Raw genomic sequence first — 22138 nt, forward strand, 5'->3', positions numbered from 1 at the left:
GAAAGAAACATTATTTCAAATGGAGTTTTCCAGTTCAACACCTTTGAAGGAAGCTTATTGATCAAACTTGTAGCAGTCAACACACATTCCCCCCAGAATTTCTTAGGAAGACCAGAATGAAATCTTAAGGCTCTAGCCATTTCAAGCAAACTCCTATGCTTTCTTTCAACCCTACCATTCTGCTGAGGGACATATGGAGCACTCTTTTCATGCAATATTCCTTTCTGTGCAAATAATGATTTGCAACTGTCTTTTACAATCTCTGTACCATTGTCAGATCTAATCCTCTTAACTCTCTTGTCAAACTGAGTTTCAACCATGACAAAGAATTCATAAAGCACCTTTGTGACTTGCATTTTATTATGAAGAAGATAAGTCCAAGTTACTCTACTGTGATCATCCAACACAGTTAAAAAATAAGAAGCACCATCTAAGCTTTTAACTTTGTAAGCTCCCCATAGATCCACATGAATCAATTCAAAACATTCAGATGCTCTACAATCATTGTATGCAAAAGGAAACTTATGTTGTTTGGCATTGAAACATACATCACAATTGTACTCTGTAAGACCTTTACAAAATTCAGCATTCACATGCTTCATCTTTGACAAGGAAGGATGACCTAACCTAGCATGTAAAAGACCTAACTGATTGGCATGATCCAACTGGGATTGTTTTATACTAGTAGCAGTTTTATTTGGTAATCTGATTGTATTTACATCAGCAACAACATCAGATACATCAGCTACTGCATTACAGTTTACTTCAGTGCTAACAGATCTTGTACTATGCCCATCTTGAGATATCCTGCAGTCTGTGTCTTTGACAAAATAGTAGAGACCTTTGTCTCTCTTTCCAGCACCAATCAATTTGGAACTACAGGGGTCCTGGAAAGAATATCCATCACCAGTAAAAACAACATGAACACCAGTTTGCTCAATCAACCTACCAACAGATAGCAGATTATGCCTAAAGCCATGTACTAGAAACACATTAGTCAGGATCAATTTATCACTAAGAATCACATCCCCTATAATACTGACATTCATCTGAGTTCCATCAGGCAATCCTACTTTGATTGATTTGTTCAATTTTCTTTTATTGATTAACAAATCAGCATCATAAGTCATGTGATCACAAGCTCCAGAATCTACAATCCACAAGCATTCATCATCCAATTTGTTCACATTACAGTTAAAAGAATGAGTTATTATACCTGCATAGTTGGCAAATGAGCAGGCAATACCACTGGCTTCACTATTCTGTGATTGTTTGCCTTTCATCACCTTCATGACTTCCTGACATATAGTGTTCAGCATCTCATTACTGATATTTCCAGCATCAACCATTGTATCATCAAGAGGATTATCTCCCATATCTGCAGAATGAACATTAGCAGCCAGCCTGTTTCCACCATTTTGTGAATTCTTTGAAGCCTTGATAGAGTTATACCAATCAGGATAACCTATGAGTTTAAAACACTGATCAACAGTATGCCCTTTGCCCTTGCAATGAGAGCATGTTTTGTACATTTTCTCCTTTTTCAGATCTTTCCAATCTTTCTTCACTTGACCAGTATTGAATTTCTGAAATTGACCTCCCTTATGAGTCTGAGCAACCATTGCACTGCTGTTCATGGCACTGCTTTCAGTAGCAGCAATGTTAACCTCCTTTTGTTTTTCAATTTGTTGAGTTATAGAAAATACTCTGTTAATACTAGGCAATGGATCCATGGACAAAACATTTGTAACAGTCCCTTCAAAGCCTCCATTCAATCCAAGAAGAAACTTCATCATTTTGTCTTCTTCTTCGAACTCAGCTACCTTTTTCATGAACAAGCAACTGCAACTATTCATAGCACCACACACACAGGTAGGAAAAGCCCTTAAACTTTGCATTTCATCCCAGAGTTTCTTTAATTTTCCATAATATGTGACTATAGTCATATTTTCTTGATTCACATTATCAATCTCCTTTTTAAGCTGATATATCAGAGGACCATTAGACTGACCAAATCTCTCATTCAATTCTTTCCACAACTCTCCAGCATTGTCAATATATCCAAAATCATCAGCTAAATCAGTGTTCATAGAGCTCAGAATCCAGCTAACCACCATGAAATCAGCACGTTTCCATTTAAGATAATCCTTATGATTCACATCAGGTTTCTGAATTTCTCCACTAATAAAACCTTCTTTATTCTTAGCTATTAGTGCTCTTTTAACATTTCTACTCTAACGCATGAAATTCACACCATTGAATACCACAGATACTAATGAAGAAGTCGGATTATCAGAATTTGCTATAAAATAGGGATCAAAAGTACCTCCATTATCTCCATTAGTCTGCTGAAAGCTCTGTTGATGATTACTGTCTGAATCTCCAGAAGTCATTGCAATCAACTTCTTTGACGATCAATTCAATCACAGCTAACAAATGAATCAAGAATTCTGCGCAAGAAACTTCGCAATCGCAAGAAATTTCGCAGCAAAACCGTCACAGATGCATACACTTTCAATGTATGAAATCAGAATTTTAAGATAACCTAAACCTAAATCTCGAGCTTGAGATTAAGCTCTTATACCATATAGAATTTGAGAGATAGAAATGGATTCAAGAGAGAGGAGAACTCATTCTCATTGATCAAAACAGAATCAATCGAATGAAAAATAAGAGGAGCTAGTGTTTATATACACGGTGAGTCATTAACTATTCTAACAACTTGACTAACAAACTAACTACCTTCTAACAAACTTCTTGGAGAAGAAATAATAAATATAAGTTAATGATGTCATAATCCTATAACCGTCAACGACTAATACTAAACAATCAACACCAATTAATATACAATCAAGAACTACTAATATACACCAATTGAGGTTGGTATGAGTGGTTAAGGGCCTCTGCCCGTCGAGGTACCCATGCAAACTCCCACGCGAGATTACCTCGCCGAAGGCGGTGGAAACTCCTCCTAGTAGAACCAAAAAAAAAAAACTACTAATATACAGTCAACAGATAAAATTATACTGCCGATTAACTTGGAATTTCTCTTTAGAACGTAACCAATTTTGTGCTTTTTTATCTCTCTCAGTTAAAATAATTTACTAACATGAGCACCAACAAATGTTTAAACTACACAAGCACATACAGGCCAGTGCAGGGTGTGTAGCACTAGCACGCACCTCTCCCCTTCATTGTCAGCTCCGATAAACTAGCGCATAGCAGCACAAGCATCCACAAACCAATTTACCGTTATTTGCCTTCGTCAATGATCTTCTTAGTGTCGTTAATAAGACTCATACAAAAATATACGGCGGATTAGGATTGGTCGATTAGATGAACCCCCAAAATCATAACAATTATCGATCTCCTAATTAATTACTTTGTGCCACACGTGCTGCTCACGTGCAAGTTAATGGCCGAAAAAGTCAGTCAATGACGGAAACTTCCCTTAGATCCTTTCTCGCAAAAAAATTTACATTAAGGTGTGATTTCACCAAAAAAAACTATATAAGGTCCTTTCTCGCAAAATTTGAGTTATAAAAGGTCCCCTTTGGCAAATTTGCCTAATTTTTATTTGTACGTAATTCAAGATATTAGCCTTCAAAGTAATATGTTGGAAATCGTATAGTCAATCACAATGCAATATTTAAGGAACAGAGGAATTATATGTTTTTTTTCATTTGTTTTAATTTCTTACTGAATTTTCCTTCGAGAAAGGGATGCTCGTTTATTTGTTTAGTAATGGATGAACATCTTGAAATGGAAAGTAGAAATGACAATTAAGGCTCTGTTTGGCAAGTCATTTCAGTAGTCTTAAATGATAAGGTGCTGAAATTTGAAGTCGCCTTAAATTATTAGAGCAGTTTGTCAAGCACCTTAAATAGAATATAAAGTCTTGAAATTGACTTAAATTGAGACGTTACTTTAAGTAACATTTCAATTTAAGGTCCTTATATTTTCATGTATTTTACCTTTATTTTTTTTAATAGAAAACGATTATTTAATAAATTTCAGCTCTTTAAACCATAATTCTACCAAATGATCCATCTAATGTAGTAGTATCTTATTAGTTTCAGCACCTTATCAGTTTCAGCTACAACCTTTTCAATTTCAACTAATTTATCAGTTTTCAAGAGAGAGAGAGAGAGAGAGAGAGAGAGAGAGAGAGGAAGACTCTCGTAAGAACTCTTTACTCCATAATAACACTTCTTTCGGTAATAATATTCTTTGAACCGTTTGATGGATTCTAATCTAACCGCCCAGAATTGATGATTAGTAATGACAACTTTTGTAATTTCTGCTGGAGATATATCCCTTCCTTCTTCTGTTTCGTTATTCACTTTCTCTCTCTAAATTTTTTTGATGCTTCTCTCTCTCTCCTTCTTCTCGCGCAGTCATATGCAATCTTCAATATTCATCACAATTTGAGTTTTATTCTTCATCAAACTAATTCGTTTTTCCCGCGGTTTAATTTGATTATCGAATTGTGTTTTCAATTTATTCAAGTTTTGTCTATTTATCGATTATCTTCATCAATAGTTTTCCAGATTTTCAGCAATTATCGAAGGTATGTGATGTAAAATTTGAATTTATTTATTATTTTCTTGTTTATATTCTTCTATTTATCGAATTCGTGTTTTGATTTGTTTTTTGAGTCATTTTTGTTTTGTCGATTATGCACTTTTTGATTTTCATTCGATTTTTTTGCTCTTCTAATGTTATTAGATTGATTCTATTTGATTTTCTGTTTGTTGTTTGTTGTTGTGTTACATTTAATCTGCTATAATTGTTAATTCTTATGTTTCAGGTTAAATCTGCTCGGGTTTAATTCCTTATGGCTGATGAAGTTGATTTTGGTCAGAGCTTTAGTTTATCAGTTACTCAATCAAGTATGTTTTATTTTATTTTGTTCATTATTTCTCGCCCTTGTACTTGATGATGTTCTAAAGTTTTTTGCATCATGTTCTAAATATTTGTTCTCATGTTAATTTTTTCCCCTTTTCTGTACTTTTATTCATGTTTTAACGTTTTTACCTGTTCTAACTATTTGTTCCTATGTTCTTTACTTTTTGTGTACTTGTGTGAACTTTAATTTCATGTTCTAAAGTTTCTATTTCATGTTCTTCACATTTTATGCACTTGTCTGAACTTTTATTTCATGCTTTTTTGCAGTTGGAATTGTTAATAATGAACCATCAAGTTCTTCTTCTGTCGGTACTCCTAGAGTTGTAACTTCATTGAGTCTTGGTGGTACTAGAGAAGGAATCCAAGGATCTAAAACCTATTGTTGGAATGAACTTTAAAGATCATGAGGAAGTTTTATCATTTTACAAAGCTTATGCAATTGCTTCAGGTTTCACTTCTAAAAAAAGTACTACTACAAGAAGGAAGAAGAGTGGTGTAGTTATGTTCCAGTATGTTGTATGCAACAAAGAGGGTTTTAGGGCGTCTCGTAAGCCTGTTGTGGAAGTTGTTGAAGAAAAATCAGACAAGGCTTACACAAAGGCGGAAACTTACCCGTGTTGGTTGTGGTGCTCAAATGTGTATGAAAACATCAATGGGAGTTACGTTGTGACATATTTCAAAGAAGAATATAATCATCCTCTATTTACTTCTGACTGTGCTAAATTTCATAAACATGGGAGGAAAATGAGTCTTTTGCATAAGAAGATTATTATTGATAATTCAAAGGTGTTTTATATTCTTATGTTCTCATTTTTCTTTCCTATGTTCTACTATCTTTACGATATGTTCTGAATTGTGTTTTCTGATTTCCTGCACATGTTAACATTGGTCATGTGAAGGCATTTAGAATAATGAAGGATTTAACTAGATCGTATGACAATGTTGGGGAATCTATGAAAGATTTTAAGAATTACATAGAGATTTGAAGGCATTAATTGAAGGATCGGATGCACAAATGTTTATCAACAATTTCAGAATAAAAGGTTATTATGGAGTGCGTTCTTTTTTTTTTTATTATGAGTTAGATGCAGAATATCATCTCTGTAGAGCATTTTGGGCAGATCGTATTTGCAGAAAAAATCAGCTTATTCTGAGTATTAGCTAAGAAGTAAAAAGTACCCGGGTGGTGATAGTTGGCGATGCTAAAATTCGTCATGGGCAAGTTTCTAATAGTAGTGAAATTCTACAAGGTAGAAATTATATTAAAAAAACACAAGTATTACGTATATTAAAAATTGTTTTAGTTATTTTTATCTTATCATAAGTTCATAACTGCCCAGTTATTGACCATTTATTGTAATTGATGAACTAATAATTTTTCATTCAATTAATACTTCTCCGTGTATTGCATGGGCTTCACGCTAGTCATATCCTACTATGGAGTATTTTTTTAAGTCGAGTACTTGTGAATTTTGGAGCCTACTGTCAATCAAATGATTCAGCCCATATGATTTCTGACTGGGTTGGATATCGATTTGAAGTTATCCAATTTGAGCTTTTGGGTACGAAAGTCGCATCGGGTCAGTTTTGCTGGATCGTTAAAACAACAACTTATACTGATAGTTGCATGCCAATGAAGTCCACAAGGTTAGCTTCTTCTTTTCCTTATTTGGTGTTTTCAGTAATCAATTTTACTGTTTCTGGAATTCCGTTTTCAAAATTTTGAATTTGCCTTTGATTTATTATTGTATGTTTCTGGAATTTAGTTTAGGTGTTAGGGTTTATCTGTTGGTTCTACTTTTAATTTTGTGATTTATAGCTTTTTTTTTTATAAATTGATTTATGTTGGGGAAAATAATAGATAATGATAAATTGATTCTACAGAAGAAGATGTGTGTAGAACATGATCTCTATTGTGGATTAAATGGGGGCAATTGATTTACTGCAATCTGTGATTTTGGTATCGGTGTAAGCGATATCGACTTTGGTAGTCAGTGGATGAATTCAACAATTACAAATCTGAGTATCAAATCAGCTCTCAAGTCTTAACAATTACACACGAATGACTGTTTTAATTCTCAAGTTGAAACGACTTTAGATATAATTAGCTTCAATGAGGTTTATGAGACCATCATCATCATCATCATCATCATCATCATTCATCACTATTGTTAATTTGTTATTAGTTATTACAGGGGAATCATGCAACCTGGAATCATTCAGCTTGTCGATGACTCTAAATTGAATCAACTTCATTTCTATTTTATCTACAATACTTGTGGATTCCTTTTTATTTAAGAAGCTTCAGTTTCTGCCACGCTTTATACAATACAATTACCGGCCCATCCTCTACAATTGTATCTTCAAAATTATCCCTTAGTTTCATTCTCAACTACCGGATTCCCCATTGATTCTAATATTCTATCATCTACAGCATTTAAATCTTCGATTAAAAGTAGTATATTAACTCCACATAGGCTTCCTATTTCCAACTGAATAAACTACTGGCAAAGATATACCAAGTGTTGCTAGGTTTTACAACAACAGAACAGATTATCTTTACTCAAAATAATCTATTCATGTCAGATTCATCAATTGTTGCTTCCATCCTAACCCAAATTATAACTTCTGGAGAGAAATCATAATTGCATTCCCAGTGCCAAATATTGTTCAACTTCTTCTTCATAATCTTATCTTCATCTTTCAGCGATACTCAAGTCTATAATAGCAAGGTAATATCTATTTTAATAATAGCTATAAAATGTTATTTCAGATACTTTATTGGATCATCAGCACCCCTTGTATAATCATCTTAGTAATATGACTGTCTCCTCTATCACCTCCTCATTCTCCTTGTTTGGCTCAGGTGGCTTGATCATGCCTGTAGTCACTGAAGAAGAATTGTCAATTTTCAATCATGGCATATTATGGGACATTGCTGGCAAAATGGTGGAGACCAATCATAAACTTTTTCAATATTTTCCCCTTTAATAACTCCCTTATATGACAGTGATATCCATCTGGATCAGCATATCCTGCCAAAAGACATACTCTTGCTTGTTCATTCATCTGCAAATAAAGGTCCCCGGCTTAGTAAATCTACATTCCAGCAATTTAAAAAGGCAAGTTTGGAAGTCTTATCCATTGAGGAATAACCCTCAACACCTCCTCACGGTAGTTAAAATTGGCTGACCATTCCTTAACAACCGTTGGTCTTCCATCAAAAGAATGAGGTCCAGCATAAGGAACCTCATTCTTTATCATCAGTAATAGAAAACCTGGTGATAAAACAATCATCATCATGTAGATAAACATAAGGTTTACCCACATGGTTCCGCTCATTAGCAATAAATCTCGTTACAGTCATTATAGAAGGTGTATCTCCAACTACAAACATGACCACTGCATTTTTCCAACTTCTGAGAGCTGGCCAGCTTCAGATTTCTTTAGTCTAGCAATATTCTTCTTAATTGCTCAAGTAATTATATTTCCTATAAGAACTGAGGCCTGTTGATTAATGAGGAAGAACAAGTGCCCATGTTTCATTGGTTCATGGGACTCAGATTCCCCAATATTACCAGTTATATTAGCCATTCAACTATTGCATAATTTGCAACATTAGATACAGATACTTTGGGAGGAAACATTTCATCACAAACATTAGCTAGTCCGTCATTTTTTTTATAATAATACTCATTCTTCAGTGGCTCTCCTTGACCTTTCATTAGGAATACAACTTCTATTCTGCTTTCCATGCACAAACAGTTAATTTCACTAGTTTTTGGCAACCCAATAACCATTTGCTTCTGTCTTAACAGATTCAAGTTTTAAACCCTTTATTTTAGACGACCATATTTAAATGCTGTAATTGTGCAACATTATTCATACTGTGTTAGATTGGATTTTAAGATTCACAAGTTCGATAGATAATGATTAATGAGCAAGAACCAAAACATACTGCACATTTTCAAAAAGTTTCACATTTCCCTTAACAGTGTTGATGGAAATGGTATTCTTTTCTGAAACCGTAATTTGTTTATCTATCCAACTCTCTGTGGATCCTAAGTTCTTAAATAACAGACTTTTTTGTGTATTTTTTTCTCTGGTCTCTTTTTTATGCATCCCATCATACATTGTTTTGCTTATCTCTGTTCCAAAGTGTTTGTTCGGGTTTACTTTTCACGCATATTGAGGTGGATTTGAAATGAATAGGATTCAGCCAATTATGTATTACTATTAAGGCTCTGTTTGGCAAGCACTTTCAGTCACCTTAAATGATTAGGTGCTATTAGTATAAGTCACCTTAAATGAATAGATGTGTTTGGTAAGGAGCTGAAATATAATTTAAGGTGGGTTAACAGACTGAAATGCAGACGTTATTCAAAGTAACGTCTGTAGGCGTTTTTTTCCTTCAACCAAAACCCATAAAAGTTGATTAATCAAATAAAACTAAAAAAAGTCCCCAGGATCAATATTAGGAGGTTATATTACAGTAAAGGTTGCAAATTTGATATGCCAAAATCCTACGGAGTAGAATTTAATCCAAACAAAAGTTTATATAAGCCAATAAGCCATTGAATCTCGAATCTCCAAGATTTTTTTTATCAGAAATAAACTAGAAGAAGGCAAGAAGAAAATAGAAGGATAGGGGAGATACTAAGATAGTTGACTGCTAGTACAGGGTGGAGGATTTGATTCATTTGATCCCGTTGAGGAATGAAGAGTAGATGAAAAGTAGGGAAGGTGAAGTTCTTAGGGTTGGGCTATTGGCTTTTATTGGTTTTACAGGAAGGGTTGGGCTTTATGAGGAAGGTATGTCCTTGTTTTTGTGTTCACATTATGGAATACCCGTAAAAAAACATTACAGATAAATAAACAAAATTAGGAGTTACTTGAGATTGTGTATTTTATTTGTAACTATTCGTGACAAAACAATATTTAGATGTGGTATACCGGTATTATATAGAAAATGAATTTAACAATTACTTAAAATTTCAGGTACTTATAAAATTAGTTTTACCAAACAGTTGGTGTAAATCGGTATCTTATCATTTTCAGGACCTTATTAATTTCAGGTGCTAGCTTATCAATTTCAGTTACCTTATCAGTTTCAGCTCAATTTCAGCTAATGTTACCAAACGGATAGAATAAGGTGATTAAATGGTGTGCATATATCAATCATCAAAGACGGCAATAGATAGGCAAATCAAATTAGTTAATTGGAAAATGACCTAAGAGTGATGCACAAGGTGGATGAGGCACTCTATACAACCCTCTTTAAATATACAGTATTTATCGGGATTTAGAGGGATAAATGCAAGTCCAAGAATATGCCGGAGACCCAAGAGGTCTTTGGTATTATCAATTATGAAAGGACAATTTGTTCTAAGACAAGGGTGACTTTTTAGACAAATGGCTTATGTAGGTTGCAGTCTCATATAGTGACCGGCTTATAGTATAATGGTTGATGACCTGTGTGAAGCAGGGAGAGTTGATGAAGTTGCTGGGTTTCGTAGGAGCTTGGATAATGCATGCTAATGGTTGTATGCAAACATCGACTACATATAGTTTGGTGTAGAGAATTGTACCGAAGACATGCAAATACATTTCTCGACATGGCAAAAGAGGGTGTAGGTGCTGATCTGGTGGTATTTAGTGCTGATAAATTCCAGAAATATATGTAACTTGAGTGAAAAAATTAGATGGGTGGTAAAGGTGATATACCTAATATTAGGACTTACGACATGAAATTGGACAGGGGCACATTGATGACTGAATGAAGTTTTCAAGGTTTTTAAAAGGATGATTACAGATTAATAGTGTGTGATGTTCTTTGACAGAGAACAATTGGAGATGACTCTGAGGTGTTGAAGTACAAGCATGAATACCTATTCATTTCTGATTAATTGGTATTTACTATTTAGATGTCCTTGAGTTTGTTCAAGAAAAGAAGGATCTTTTAGTTAAGGAGCCTCTATGTGATTGAAGATATACATAGATTGAGTCAGAAGCAACACATCACCCAACCTCCGTCTCCCTCTTGAATTTCAGGTAAATTGGCTATTATTTTCAAGATATACAAACACAAGTTGTTATTTGTTTTCAAGATATAATATTCCTTGTTGGAAGGTTGATTCAGGCAATCTGATTATGTGTTTTGCATGAATCACACAACACATTACCAAAAATGAAAAGTAAAAAGAAAAAATAGACCGTAATTTGAAGCTAGTTTAGAGTGATTTCCTTGTTACATTGTTGTTTGTGTAATGCTCCTTCCTGAAGAGTTTTTAGTCAAACAGGGTTGATAATAAGAAGACCCTGTAAAGACTTGCTGTTTCCTGGGTGTGTTGGAGCAGATTTGCTGTTTCCTTTTCTCTACCTGTTGTTCCATTCCCTGAGACCAAGACGGCAGCCTTTGTTATCTCCCAACTAACTCATCATTTTAGTCAAAGATTGCTGCATGATGTACGTTCGATCATGAGCTAGATAGATCACGAAGAACTCGTACATTTGATCGACTAAATGTTCCAAGAGCTAAAACAGGAAGCTATCTATGTCTCAGCGTGACCATGTCATATTAAGTTGCAAAATGGAAGTTTGATACAAAGAGGAGCTCAACATGTCCGCCAATCACTTGATAATTTGAGTCTTGGTTGAATATGTGAATCAAAAAACATCAATCAAGACTTATAACTTTCAAGAGGCTCGAATTACATCTCATCTACTGAAATTTAAAGGCTGTTCAGTACTCTCCTACATTGTAAGATCTTCAATTCATAATGTCTTAGAATGAAATTTCTAATCATATAACCTTATAAGTTATAATACAATCCTATTACCTATACTATCATTTTGCCAATAAAATTCTTCAATTCTATCTTTAGCATCATTACGAGGTCTCGCTTTACCTATAATCATACATTTTGATTGCATAAATGATGAGTTAAGGCTGTGCAAGAATTTTGGGCCCATTCGTTATTCATATACCTAGTGTTTCGGGGTTGAAACGATGGTATGAGCGTCCTTGGTGTCTTGAGATCCGGCCACGTATGGTGCCTGCAAGATGAACTCTGGGCCAAAGGGGGGTCCCCTAGGCGGTGCCCCCGAGGTGGAGCCTCCGACGCTTAAGTCGGTACCATTGATGTATAAAATGAGAGTATTTTGTGGAGGGGAGAGTATATAGTGCTTTGTTGGGCCTTTGAGGACTTATAAGTGATATTTGGCTTGAGTTAGGGTGTTCAAAAATACCCGACCCACTAACCCGCCAACCCGCTTCAAAATAATCGGGCATTTTTTTTTAAAAAAAAACCATGGATTTTACGGGTCGGGTACCCGACCCACAAAAAAATGCATATAACCGGGTCAAGTACGGGTCAGAATTTTGGTATTCACGGGTACTCGAAAACCCGTTAAACTTATATTCCCCTCCCTTAAAAGTTAAAATTGTTGTTGCCTCTGCTTAAAATTGCTACTGCCTGCATCTCAAAATAATGACAAAGAACTTATCTTAATGGATGTTGCTATTGTTAAGACTTATACACCCGTTGTTAATGAGGATAGTAATTTTATTGGCATACTATACCTGGAAGACTTCATAGATTTCAGATTTTAGTAAATCTGCTAAAGCAAAAAGAACAAAGAATGAGATATAGGTGCTTGTCCTTATCATATTGTTCATCCTTCCCTAATTAGAATTAGCACAAAACAATATATTTGAGCTTGGTATCTATGGAGTAATATCTACACGAAAATTTGTCCACCTACTGTCATATACGGAGTATAGCTTATTGTTGTATATATAGTGTAAAATGTTATTGATAATTATGTTATACGTCTTGAATTTCAAAATTAAAAATAATAAGTTAAAGCAACCCGGTACCCATAACCCGACCCGTGATAATCGGGTACCCGCAATGCCAGGTACCCAATTTTCACGGATCGGGTCACGGGGCAATATTTTGACTACCCGTAATAGCGGGTACCCGTCATTTCGGGTACCTGTTAAGCCGGCTACCCGCTAATGAACGCCCCTAGCTTGAGTGGGTTTTATTGGCTTTTGGGCTAAAATGGTGTGCCCATTTTAACACCCCAACAACATGCCCCCCAAACCAATTTCTATTTGAAAAATGGGTTGGGTTTTGATTTTGAATTTTACCTTCGGCTCGGATTTTTAGCTCGGCTCGGTTTTTATCCTTCGGCTCGGATATATCCTTCGGCTCGGATTTTAGCCTTCGGCTTGGATTTTAGCCTTCGGCTCGATTTTACCTTCGAATCTTTAAACAACTTTAGATTTGAATTTGTACTTGATACGAATTCAGAAATATATTTTAAGAACTTGGTAGCTCGAAGGCGATGCCGATGTTTAATTTCTTCCAAGTTTCTTGTGATCCGTAGATACATCAAAGAACTTGCTTGTTTATCCAAGATTCTTGTGATCCGTAGATACATCCAAGAACTTGCTCGTTTAATCCAAGTTTTGGGGATCCGAAGATCTTTCCAAGACTTGCTCATTTATTCAAGATTCTTGTGATCCGTAGATACATCCAAGAACTTGCTTGTTTAATCCAAGTTTTGGGGATCCGAAGATCTTTCCAAGACTTGCTCATTTATTCAAGATTCTTGTGATCCGTAGATACATCCAAGAACTTGATTGTTTATCCAAGATTCTTGTGATCCGTAGATACATCCAAGAACTTGCTCGTTTATCCAAGATTCTTGTGATCCGTAGATACATCCAAGAACTTGCTCGTTTAATCCAAGTTTTGGGGATCCGAAGATCTTTCCAAGACTTGCTCCTTTATCCAAGCGTCTTGTGATCCGTAGATACATCCAAGAACTTGCTCATTTATCCAAGATTCTTGTGATCCGTAGATACATCCAAGAACTTGCTCATTTATCCAAGATTCTTGTGATCTGTAGATTCATCCAAGAACTTGCTTGTTTATCCAAGATTCTTGTGACCCGTAGATACATCCAAGAACTTGCTCGCTCAATCCAAGTTTTGGAGATCCGAAGATCTTTCCAAGACTTGCTCGTTTATCCAAGATTATTGTGATCCGTAGATACATCAAAGAACTTGCTCATTTATCCAAGATTCTTGTGATCCGTGCATACATCCAAGAACTTGCTTTCTTATCCAAGATTCTTGTGATCCAAAGATACATCCAAGAACTTGTAGTTTATCGAAATTCTTGTGATCCGAAGATACACCCAAGAACTTGCAGTTTATCCAAGCGGATGAAATTAGGTTGCCCGAGGGGAATTCCCGATGCTAAAGGTTTCCAAACTCTTGTGATTCGAGGATCTGGGCAACAGTTTGCTAAATATCCAAGTGGATGACCCTTGGTTTGTTGAGATGCTCTATCACAAAAGGGAATTTTGACATTAGTCTTTGTTCATTTTTCTGTTATGAAGTTGACTTGCAAATTCGATAGTATGATACATCAACAAATAAGTATATGAATGAATATTGCAGATTGCACTATTGACATATATTCATGGTTTTAAAAAATGAAATTTGATTTCAAAATTCTAAGAAATATTATACTCTTACTCTTCAATATGCCCCCTCACTCATGAGCTGAGTTTTGGTTGACTTATGAGTAGTATTGGATAAGGAAAGTATAATGTAGTTGTGCTAAGATGACCATTTGATGGAATATTATCTTTAAAATGCACCAGGTTTGTCATTACTCGATTGTTTAACCAACTATGAGCTTTACTCGTCTTGTTGGCTTATCAAGTGAATATTATAATGCAAGTAAAGCTCATAGTAAATAAATTCGGATTTTTCATGAAATACCCCTCAATTTTCACGAAATTCACCAAATGCCCCTCAACTTTCAGAAATTCACCAAATGCCCCTCACCTTTAATATAATACCCAAACTACCCTTACTAATGACGCGCCGTTAGTCCGCCGTTAGTCTGCCGTTAGCCTACTTTTCTAATTCACCAAATGCCCCTACAATGTAACTTATTTCACCAAATACCCCTATTTTAAAATATAATTCACCAAATGCCCAAATGTAAAAATTACCTTTTAAAAGCCCAACGGCTAGTTTTTTGGGATTGAAAAATAGCCGTAGCTTATTGTTTTAGTATAAATAACCCTGTTCTGAGTGTTTATTTAGTCACCAAATTGTTTTGTTGTAGTTTCATCTCATTTTGTGTCATGAGTTATCATTCAAAATCATCATCCACACATAATGAGTCCACATATGTTAGAGTCCCAAATAAAATCTGTTATCGTGGGAGGAAATTTGTCATTCGTAGCTCCGATACAACACTCATTCCACAAAGGGTATACTACAAGTGTGATCCAAGCAACAATGGCGAATATGCTTAAATATGATGTTTTTGATCAATACTACATATTGTTTCAGTATATCTGTCACTATATGAAGTTATTTTTGAATGGTGAATATGATCATTATGATGTTTTTGAATGGTGAATATGCTTAATCTAGTTTGATAAATGATGTTTTTTTGTGTGTTGAATATGCTTAATCTGTTGTTGATATTTTTAGTACACTTTATTTCTGACACATCTGAAAATATTAGCAGCAGAAATGCTAGATTGATTACAATTTCATGAGGAAGCAGTTTAGTTCCCAAATATGGAGTAATTAACAAGAGAAATACGCAACAAGGCAACACAAGTAAGCATCACGAGTAGCTGCTTCAATTTGTTGTAAAGACAACATAGTAGCACCCCAACTTCCTAGAGGTGCTGCAGGACCTTTCAGCACGTACAAAAACAATTCTTTACCCGGTGTAAATAGATTCGTCAAATATTGCAATCCAAATATTTTGAACTTTTCATTGGTCTGTTTTTTATCCTGTTTAACAGTTATAACCAATTCACGCAAATCAAAAGCATTCCTGCATTGAATCCCATAATCTCTGTTCAACGCTTTAAGACAGTTGTTCATTTTAACAGCAACAAAGGTAAGCTCTTGTCTTTGGAAGAACTAAGCCAGTGAACAAATAGGTTTATTAATCCGCAACAACTGGATAATCAAGCAATTGTCGAAGAAAAACAGCTTCACTATGACAACTTTTTCAGCAAGTTGGTGCTTGGTGTCATCTTGACAGTAGTGTCTTTCGATGTCTAGTCCTATTATGGACATGTGGTTGTCGCTAGAGCTACGGATTTTTGACATCAACTTCCCCAAACTATGATTAAGCTCAGTTATGGTGTAAACTAATGTTGTATTCGCATCTAATAATAAAAAGACTCTCACTTGTCTTTAAAAAAATGGAGAGAGAGAACCCAACCCCAAACAAACCCCAACCCCAACCAATGGACAATTGTTAGCCGGAGAAATCACAGAAACGCCACCAATAAATTAGCACGGAGAACCTGCTTCATCAATTTCCTCCCCCATAACACCAGCCGACAAGGACTGTTCCTTCTTTTCGGCCGACATACACATGCCCAAAAACTAGCCGTTGGGCTTTAAAAATGTAATTTTTACATTTGGGCATTTGGTGAATTATATTTTAAAATAGGGGTATTTGGTGAAATAAGTTACATTGTAGGGGCATTTGGTGAATTAGAAAAGTAGGCTAACGGCGGACTAACGGCGTCTCATTAGTAAGGGTAGTTTGGGTATTATATTAAAGGTGAGGGGCATTTGGTGAATTTCTGAAAGTTGAGGGGCATTTGGTGAATTTCGTGAAAATTGAGGGGTATTTCATGAAAAATCCGAAATAAATTTCTTTACTCGGGGTTGAAACGATGGTATGGGCTGAAGGAAATAATGCCCTTGGTCCAAGTATGCATTCTATGATAAGTCTAATAAATGCGGTTCAGTATTAATTAACAAGTTAATAATTCAGTGAGATCAAGTGAGCTGAATGCCTAGCTAGAGGCCGCTTCAGTTCAAGTGGAATTAATGATATTAATCCACAGCTTACTCTTGACTGAACCCGTAGGGTCACACAAATAGTACGTAAACGGATCAAGTATTTAATGGCATTAAATACTCCATCTATGAATATTCGGAATCGACGGATCTTGGTTTCAGTGGGAGCTGAGATCGTCACAGGCAAGAAATGAATACTCCGGAAACGATGATATTGCCGGAAACGGAAATATGGATCGTATCGGAAATATAAATATTATCCAAGTCGTAGATGTTGCCGGAAACGGAAACATGGTACGTATCGGAAAATATTATCGGAAATGGAAATATTGCCAGAATCGGAAATATTGCCGGAAACGGAAATATTGTCAGAATCGGAAATATTATCGGAATCGGAAAATAATTCCGGAAACGGAAATATTAAATATTTGTTCGAAACGGAAATTAATTCCGGAATCGGAAATAATAAATATTGTTCGTATCGGAAATGAATTCCGGAATCGGAAATTTAATCGGAAGCGTATCGTACGAATAAGCATCGGACGAGGCCTGCCGGACGAGGGCCCAGCACGAAGCCAGGTCATCGCCCAGCAAGCCAAGCGCGCCACACGAACAGCCAAGGCCACGCCAGGCCCAGCGCAAGGCCAGGCCCAGCAGGCCGTGGCAGCGCGCACAGCGCGCGCAGCGCGCGCAGGAGCTACGTGGGCTTGTAGCTCGCGTAGGCCTCGCTGCGTGGGCTGCTGCTCGCACGCACGCGCATGGGCGGCCCATCGTGGCTGCCGTGTGTGTGTGCGTAAGTGTTTGTGTTCATGCACGATTCCTAAAACATGCAGAGTTCGGTTAATGATTAAATTCCTAATTCTATTAGATAAATTAATTAAATTAGAGTTCTTGTAGGATTCTAGGTTTAATTAATTTGTATCTGAATAGGATCCCAATTCCCTTTCCATACCCCTATAAATATGTGGCCTGGGTTCACAATTTATAACGAGTTTCAAAGTATTCAAAGTGAGTTTTTGAGAGAAAAATTCAATCACACATCTTGCTCAAAAGTGCCGAAAATTCTAGTACCTTAAGGGCGATTCTAGTTGGTCAATCTTAAGGCGGATCCGGACGTGCTGTGGACTATCTACGGAGGGACGACACTTGGAGTCCTAAAGACTTGTTCTTGTTCGGTTCGGGCGCAGCTAGGGAAGGCACGCAACAAAGAGTATGCATCTAAATTATGCTATATGATTATGTGTAAATAATATGTAATCCTGGGTTAATGGTTGTTTCCGCATGATTTATGTAATATCATATGTATCATAACCTAACATGAGCGTCCTTGGTGTCTTGAGATCCGGCCACGTACGGTGCCTGCAAGATGAACTTCGGGCCAATGGGGGTCCCTGAGGCTGAGCCTCCGACGCTCAAGTCAGTACCATTGATGTATAAAATGAGAGTATTTTGGGGAGAGAGATTGTAGGGTGACTTCTCTAGGGTTAGAGAATTGCCTTTTTACCTTGCCCTTTGAGGGGTATATATAGTGCTTTGTTGGGCATTTGAGGCCTTAAAAGTGATATTGGCCTTGAGTGGTTTTGTTGGCTTTTGGGGCTAAAATGTTGTGCCCATTTTAACACCCCAACACCTAGTTTTCCAACATGGATGGTTCAATCGTTTTATTCAATAACTTCCTTGAATGTGTTAACAATTTATTTATCTTTTGACAAAAATATAAATATTATGACACGAAAAAAACTAGTGCAGAAAATAATGACATTGAAATTTACATTAAGGCTATGTTTGGTAGGATGTAAAACGTTCTCATGGAAAATGATTTTTCCCTTTTCAATCATTTTTCGTTATTTGGTTTATCAAGGGATGAAAAACACAATTTTACATAACTCACTTAAGAGTTAAGAGTGGAAAAACATTTTCCATTTGAAATGAAGGGAAACCATTTTTCCATTTTTCCATCTTTCCTCCTAACCTCCTTCGTCCTTCTTCCCATCAATCTTCACCCATTTTTTTCCATTTTTCTTTTTCTATTAATTTTCTTGTAAGGAATCAAACAAATGAAAGTTTGTATAGAATTGTGTTTTTCCTTGAAAAAAGTTTTCCATGGAAAATCATTTTTCACTGAAAACGTTTTACGACAAACCAAATGGAGCCTAAATGTTAGAAATAAAAGATAAGTAGATTAGATCTTTTGCAAGCACATATATATGTTTTAAAATTATTATTTTTCTGAAATATTTCTTCTCCTAAAGCTAATGCATAATTAATAAACATTGAATATACACATTTAATCATCTACTCCCTCCGTCCTGGAATACTAGTACCGTTTTGACTGGACACGCTTGCCAATACCAAACTTTGACCACTTAAATCTTCAACTACATATTATAAAAACTTATAAAATATTATTTTGAAAACATATATTTAGATGAAGCCAATAATATAGTACTCCCTCCGTTCCTTTATTTTGTTCCCATTTGGAATTGGGGTGGGAATTAAGAAAACTAGAATCTTGGTTTGCATGGGGATAAGAGTAATGATCGGGTGTACGAGAATATTTTTTTAGAATAAAGTAAGGAGAGAGAAAAAATTAAAGAAATAAGGGAAATGGGAGATCTTTTTATCAAAGTAATAAAAAATCAGATTCTAGTGGGGACAAATACAATGAGGTGGGGATCCTCATTTATTGAAATGGACAATGAGCAATCAATGCTCATTTCACTCGGATTTAAGGACCAAAAGTTTCCCAAAACAGAAACTTTCCACACATTTTCCCTCCCAAATTTTCCCAAACCAGAAAGTTGACACCCTTTATAAATAAGGTCATTTTCCAACAAATTTCCCACATAAAAACTTCCCACCTAATTTTTTTTTAAAACCAGCTCTAATTTAAGAGAGTAAACAACAAAATTTCAGCCTCAATTCACTTAGCAAAAACTAAAACACATGGGACATATATGGCTTCAAATCAAGAGGAGGATGATTTCCTCGGATTTTCTAATGATGAAGGAGATGGCATGAACTCGGATTCTGACTCGGAGGATGATGAAGTTGTTGCTGAGGTGGTACCAGATGCTGATGGGGTACTAGATGCTCATCAATATAGGGATTTTGAGAAATTTTAGCCAGTACCAGACCTTAATGAAGTGGCACAACAAGTAAGCAGATGAAGGTGCATGGAGTGGGACAGCAGCATAATCAAACAACAGGTATATCGAACCTTCAAGTAGTTCCATATGTGTTTTTATTTGAACATGCCACCGCCAGAAGAGTCAACATCATCTCAATATCATCAAACAACAACTCAAGCACCAAGTTATCATAAGCCAAAGACTCCAAGGATAAACAATGAATTGAGGTTAGAAATTTTGTTGTTCCTGCTAAACATAAAGATTTCGGGGTCAGACACTCTGTTTTATGGCACAGTTAAAAGCGTAGTGAAACATTTTGGAGACACTAGAGAAACCATAGGTAAATTATGAAAAAAAAAAAGCCAAAGAGACAGAAACAAGCAGTGCAATCTTATGTTTTGGAAAGCAAATATCACAATTGTGGCATAAAAAGAATTCAAGTCACAAATGATTTTATTCAATAAATAGGGGGGACATAACATGCATTAGAGATCTTGTAAAGATGCTCAATTTGGGATCAACAACAGTTTGGAGATTAGTAATGAGAAATATTATTAAACCATACTCAAGTCCCTTGCATCCAGGCATTTCAGAAAAATGCAAGATGACAAGGATGAGGTGTGTACTTAGAATGATAATGGATTTCTCTATACCACATGATCCAACATATTACATCATGTATGGCTTCTTTCACATTGATGAGAAATGGTTCTATCTAACACAGAAAAATCAAAGGATTTATCTTGCAAACAATGAACCCTTTTCACACTGAAGTGCAAAGTCAAGAACCAAAATACCAAAGTTCATGTTCATGGCAGCATTAGCAAAGCCAAGGTGGGGTGAAGATGGTCAGTGAAAATTTGATGGCAAACTAGGTATATTTTCACTCACAAATGCAATAACAACAAAGAGAACATCAAAAACTAGAGTGAAAGGGACAATTGAGACTAAACCCGTGAAGTCACTCAATCAAATAACAACCTGGGCCATGTTAATCAACAAGTTAATCCCAACAATCAAAGACAAGTGGCTACCTCATGAAGGGGAAAAGGTGATCTACATAATTCATGACAATGCAAAGGCACACATATTCCAATATGATCATGAATGTGTAGGGGTTTACAATTAAATACAAAAAATAATAATGTAATAACCCCAAAGCTAGAAAGTATGTATAAAGTACAGATTAAGCATAACTTACGTTTGTAGCGTGTTTTCCCCTTAGTTCAACGAACACAAACAAGAACTCCAAATTTCGTTCCTCTACTTGGTTCACCGACACGTTCAGATCTATCTTGAGATTGATCGCTTAGATCTCCTTCAAGATTGTTTTCTTTTGGGAAGAACTCTCTAATGGAGGCACATAGAGAATTAGGATTATCTATGTCCTTTGGTTAGAATAGATATTAGGTTAGTTGGAAAACCTGTAGAATAGGTTATTAAAATAACCTAATAAGCAACAAAGCTAACCGGCCAAAGCTAGGGGCTTCGATCGGCCAGCAGGTCCACGACCATAGCACAACAGCGCAACGAGCAGTTGGGCCACGGGCCGTAGCTGCTGCTGTTGTTGATCCTTGCGCGTGCGGCCAAGGCAGCCAAGGCCATGGGCCAGCGCTACGTGCATGCGCCCTGCGCCCATGGGCCCGCCTCGTGCGCTCGGCTCGTGGATTTCTTTCGTGTTTGCGATTAAATTATCGTTCGATAATTTATTTACTGTTTCGTATTTGACGATCCATTGTCGTACGATACGATTATTCATTTCGCCTAGCTTCCGAATATACGCAACACGATATACGATTTCACGATCCAATGTTAAATCGTATAATAATGTTTTCCGAACTAATTTCCCGAAAAGCTATTAAATGAATTTCCGATTCATTTAATTCGGTGATCTGTTACATGCCAATGGTGTGACCTTTTAGGTTCAGTAAAGAGTAAGTTGTGAGCCTAATTAGGATTAGAACTCACTGATCAGAAGCATTGCTCCAGCCAGCTGTTCCAATCACTTGATCTCATTGAATTAATTGTTGGTAATTAATTTGAACCTTTGGTATTAGCCTAATGCACCTTGGATGAAGGACATATTTCCTTTAGTCTCCCACTTGTCCTTTAGAAAAGTGTGCATTCACATTCCTTTGTCGCTTAGTGTTACTTGCTGAGAACATAAGGTAAGATCCAAGCCATCCTTATTAGGTTCATAAGTACGTGTTTCTCGAATGCTGAATTCAAC

The 22138-nt window shown here is 36.1% G+C and overlaps 1 protein-coding gene and 1 long non-coding RNA gene across 3 annotated transcripts; both read left to right on the forward strand.

The window, feature by feature from the left end:
• Positions 1 to 4271: 4271 nt before the first annotated feature.
• LOC130467646 (uncharacterized) lies at positions 4272 to 5528 on the forward strand. Its single transcript, XM_056836217.1, has 3 exons — positions 4272 to 4570; positions 4811 to 4892; positions 5176 to 5528. Exons 1-3 carry the CDS (start codon positions 4272 to 4274, stop codon positions 5233 to 5235), a joined length of 441 nt encoding a protein of 146 aa, XP_056692195.1. The 3' UTR covers positions 5236 to 5528.
• An 809-nt stretch (positions 5529 to 6337) lies between these two features.
• On the forward strand, positions 6338 to 11753 carry LOC110805454 (uncharacterized). Of its 2 annotated transcripts, XR_008928314.1 has the most exons (3): positions 6338 to 6555; positions 9984 to 10959; positions 11208 to 11753. It is a non-coding gene; the product is annotated as an uncharacterized lncRNA (long non-coding RNA). The 2 variants fall into 2 exon arrangements; XR_002538015.2 differs by lacking the exon at positions 6338 to 6555 and having other exon boundaries at positions 6562 to 10959.
• The last annotated feature ends 10385 nt before the right edge of the window (positions 11754 to 22138 follow it).

Source organism: Spinacia oleracea, chromosome 2 (genome assembly GCF_020520425.1).
Source record: "Spinacia oleracea cultivar Varoflay chromosome 2, BTI_SOV_V1, whole genome shotgun sequence".
NCBI classification, from domain to species: domain Eukaryota; kingdom Viridiplantae; phylum Streptophyta; class Magnoliopsida; order Caryophyllales; family Amaranthaceae; genus Spinacia; species Spinacia oleracea.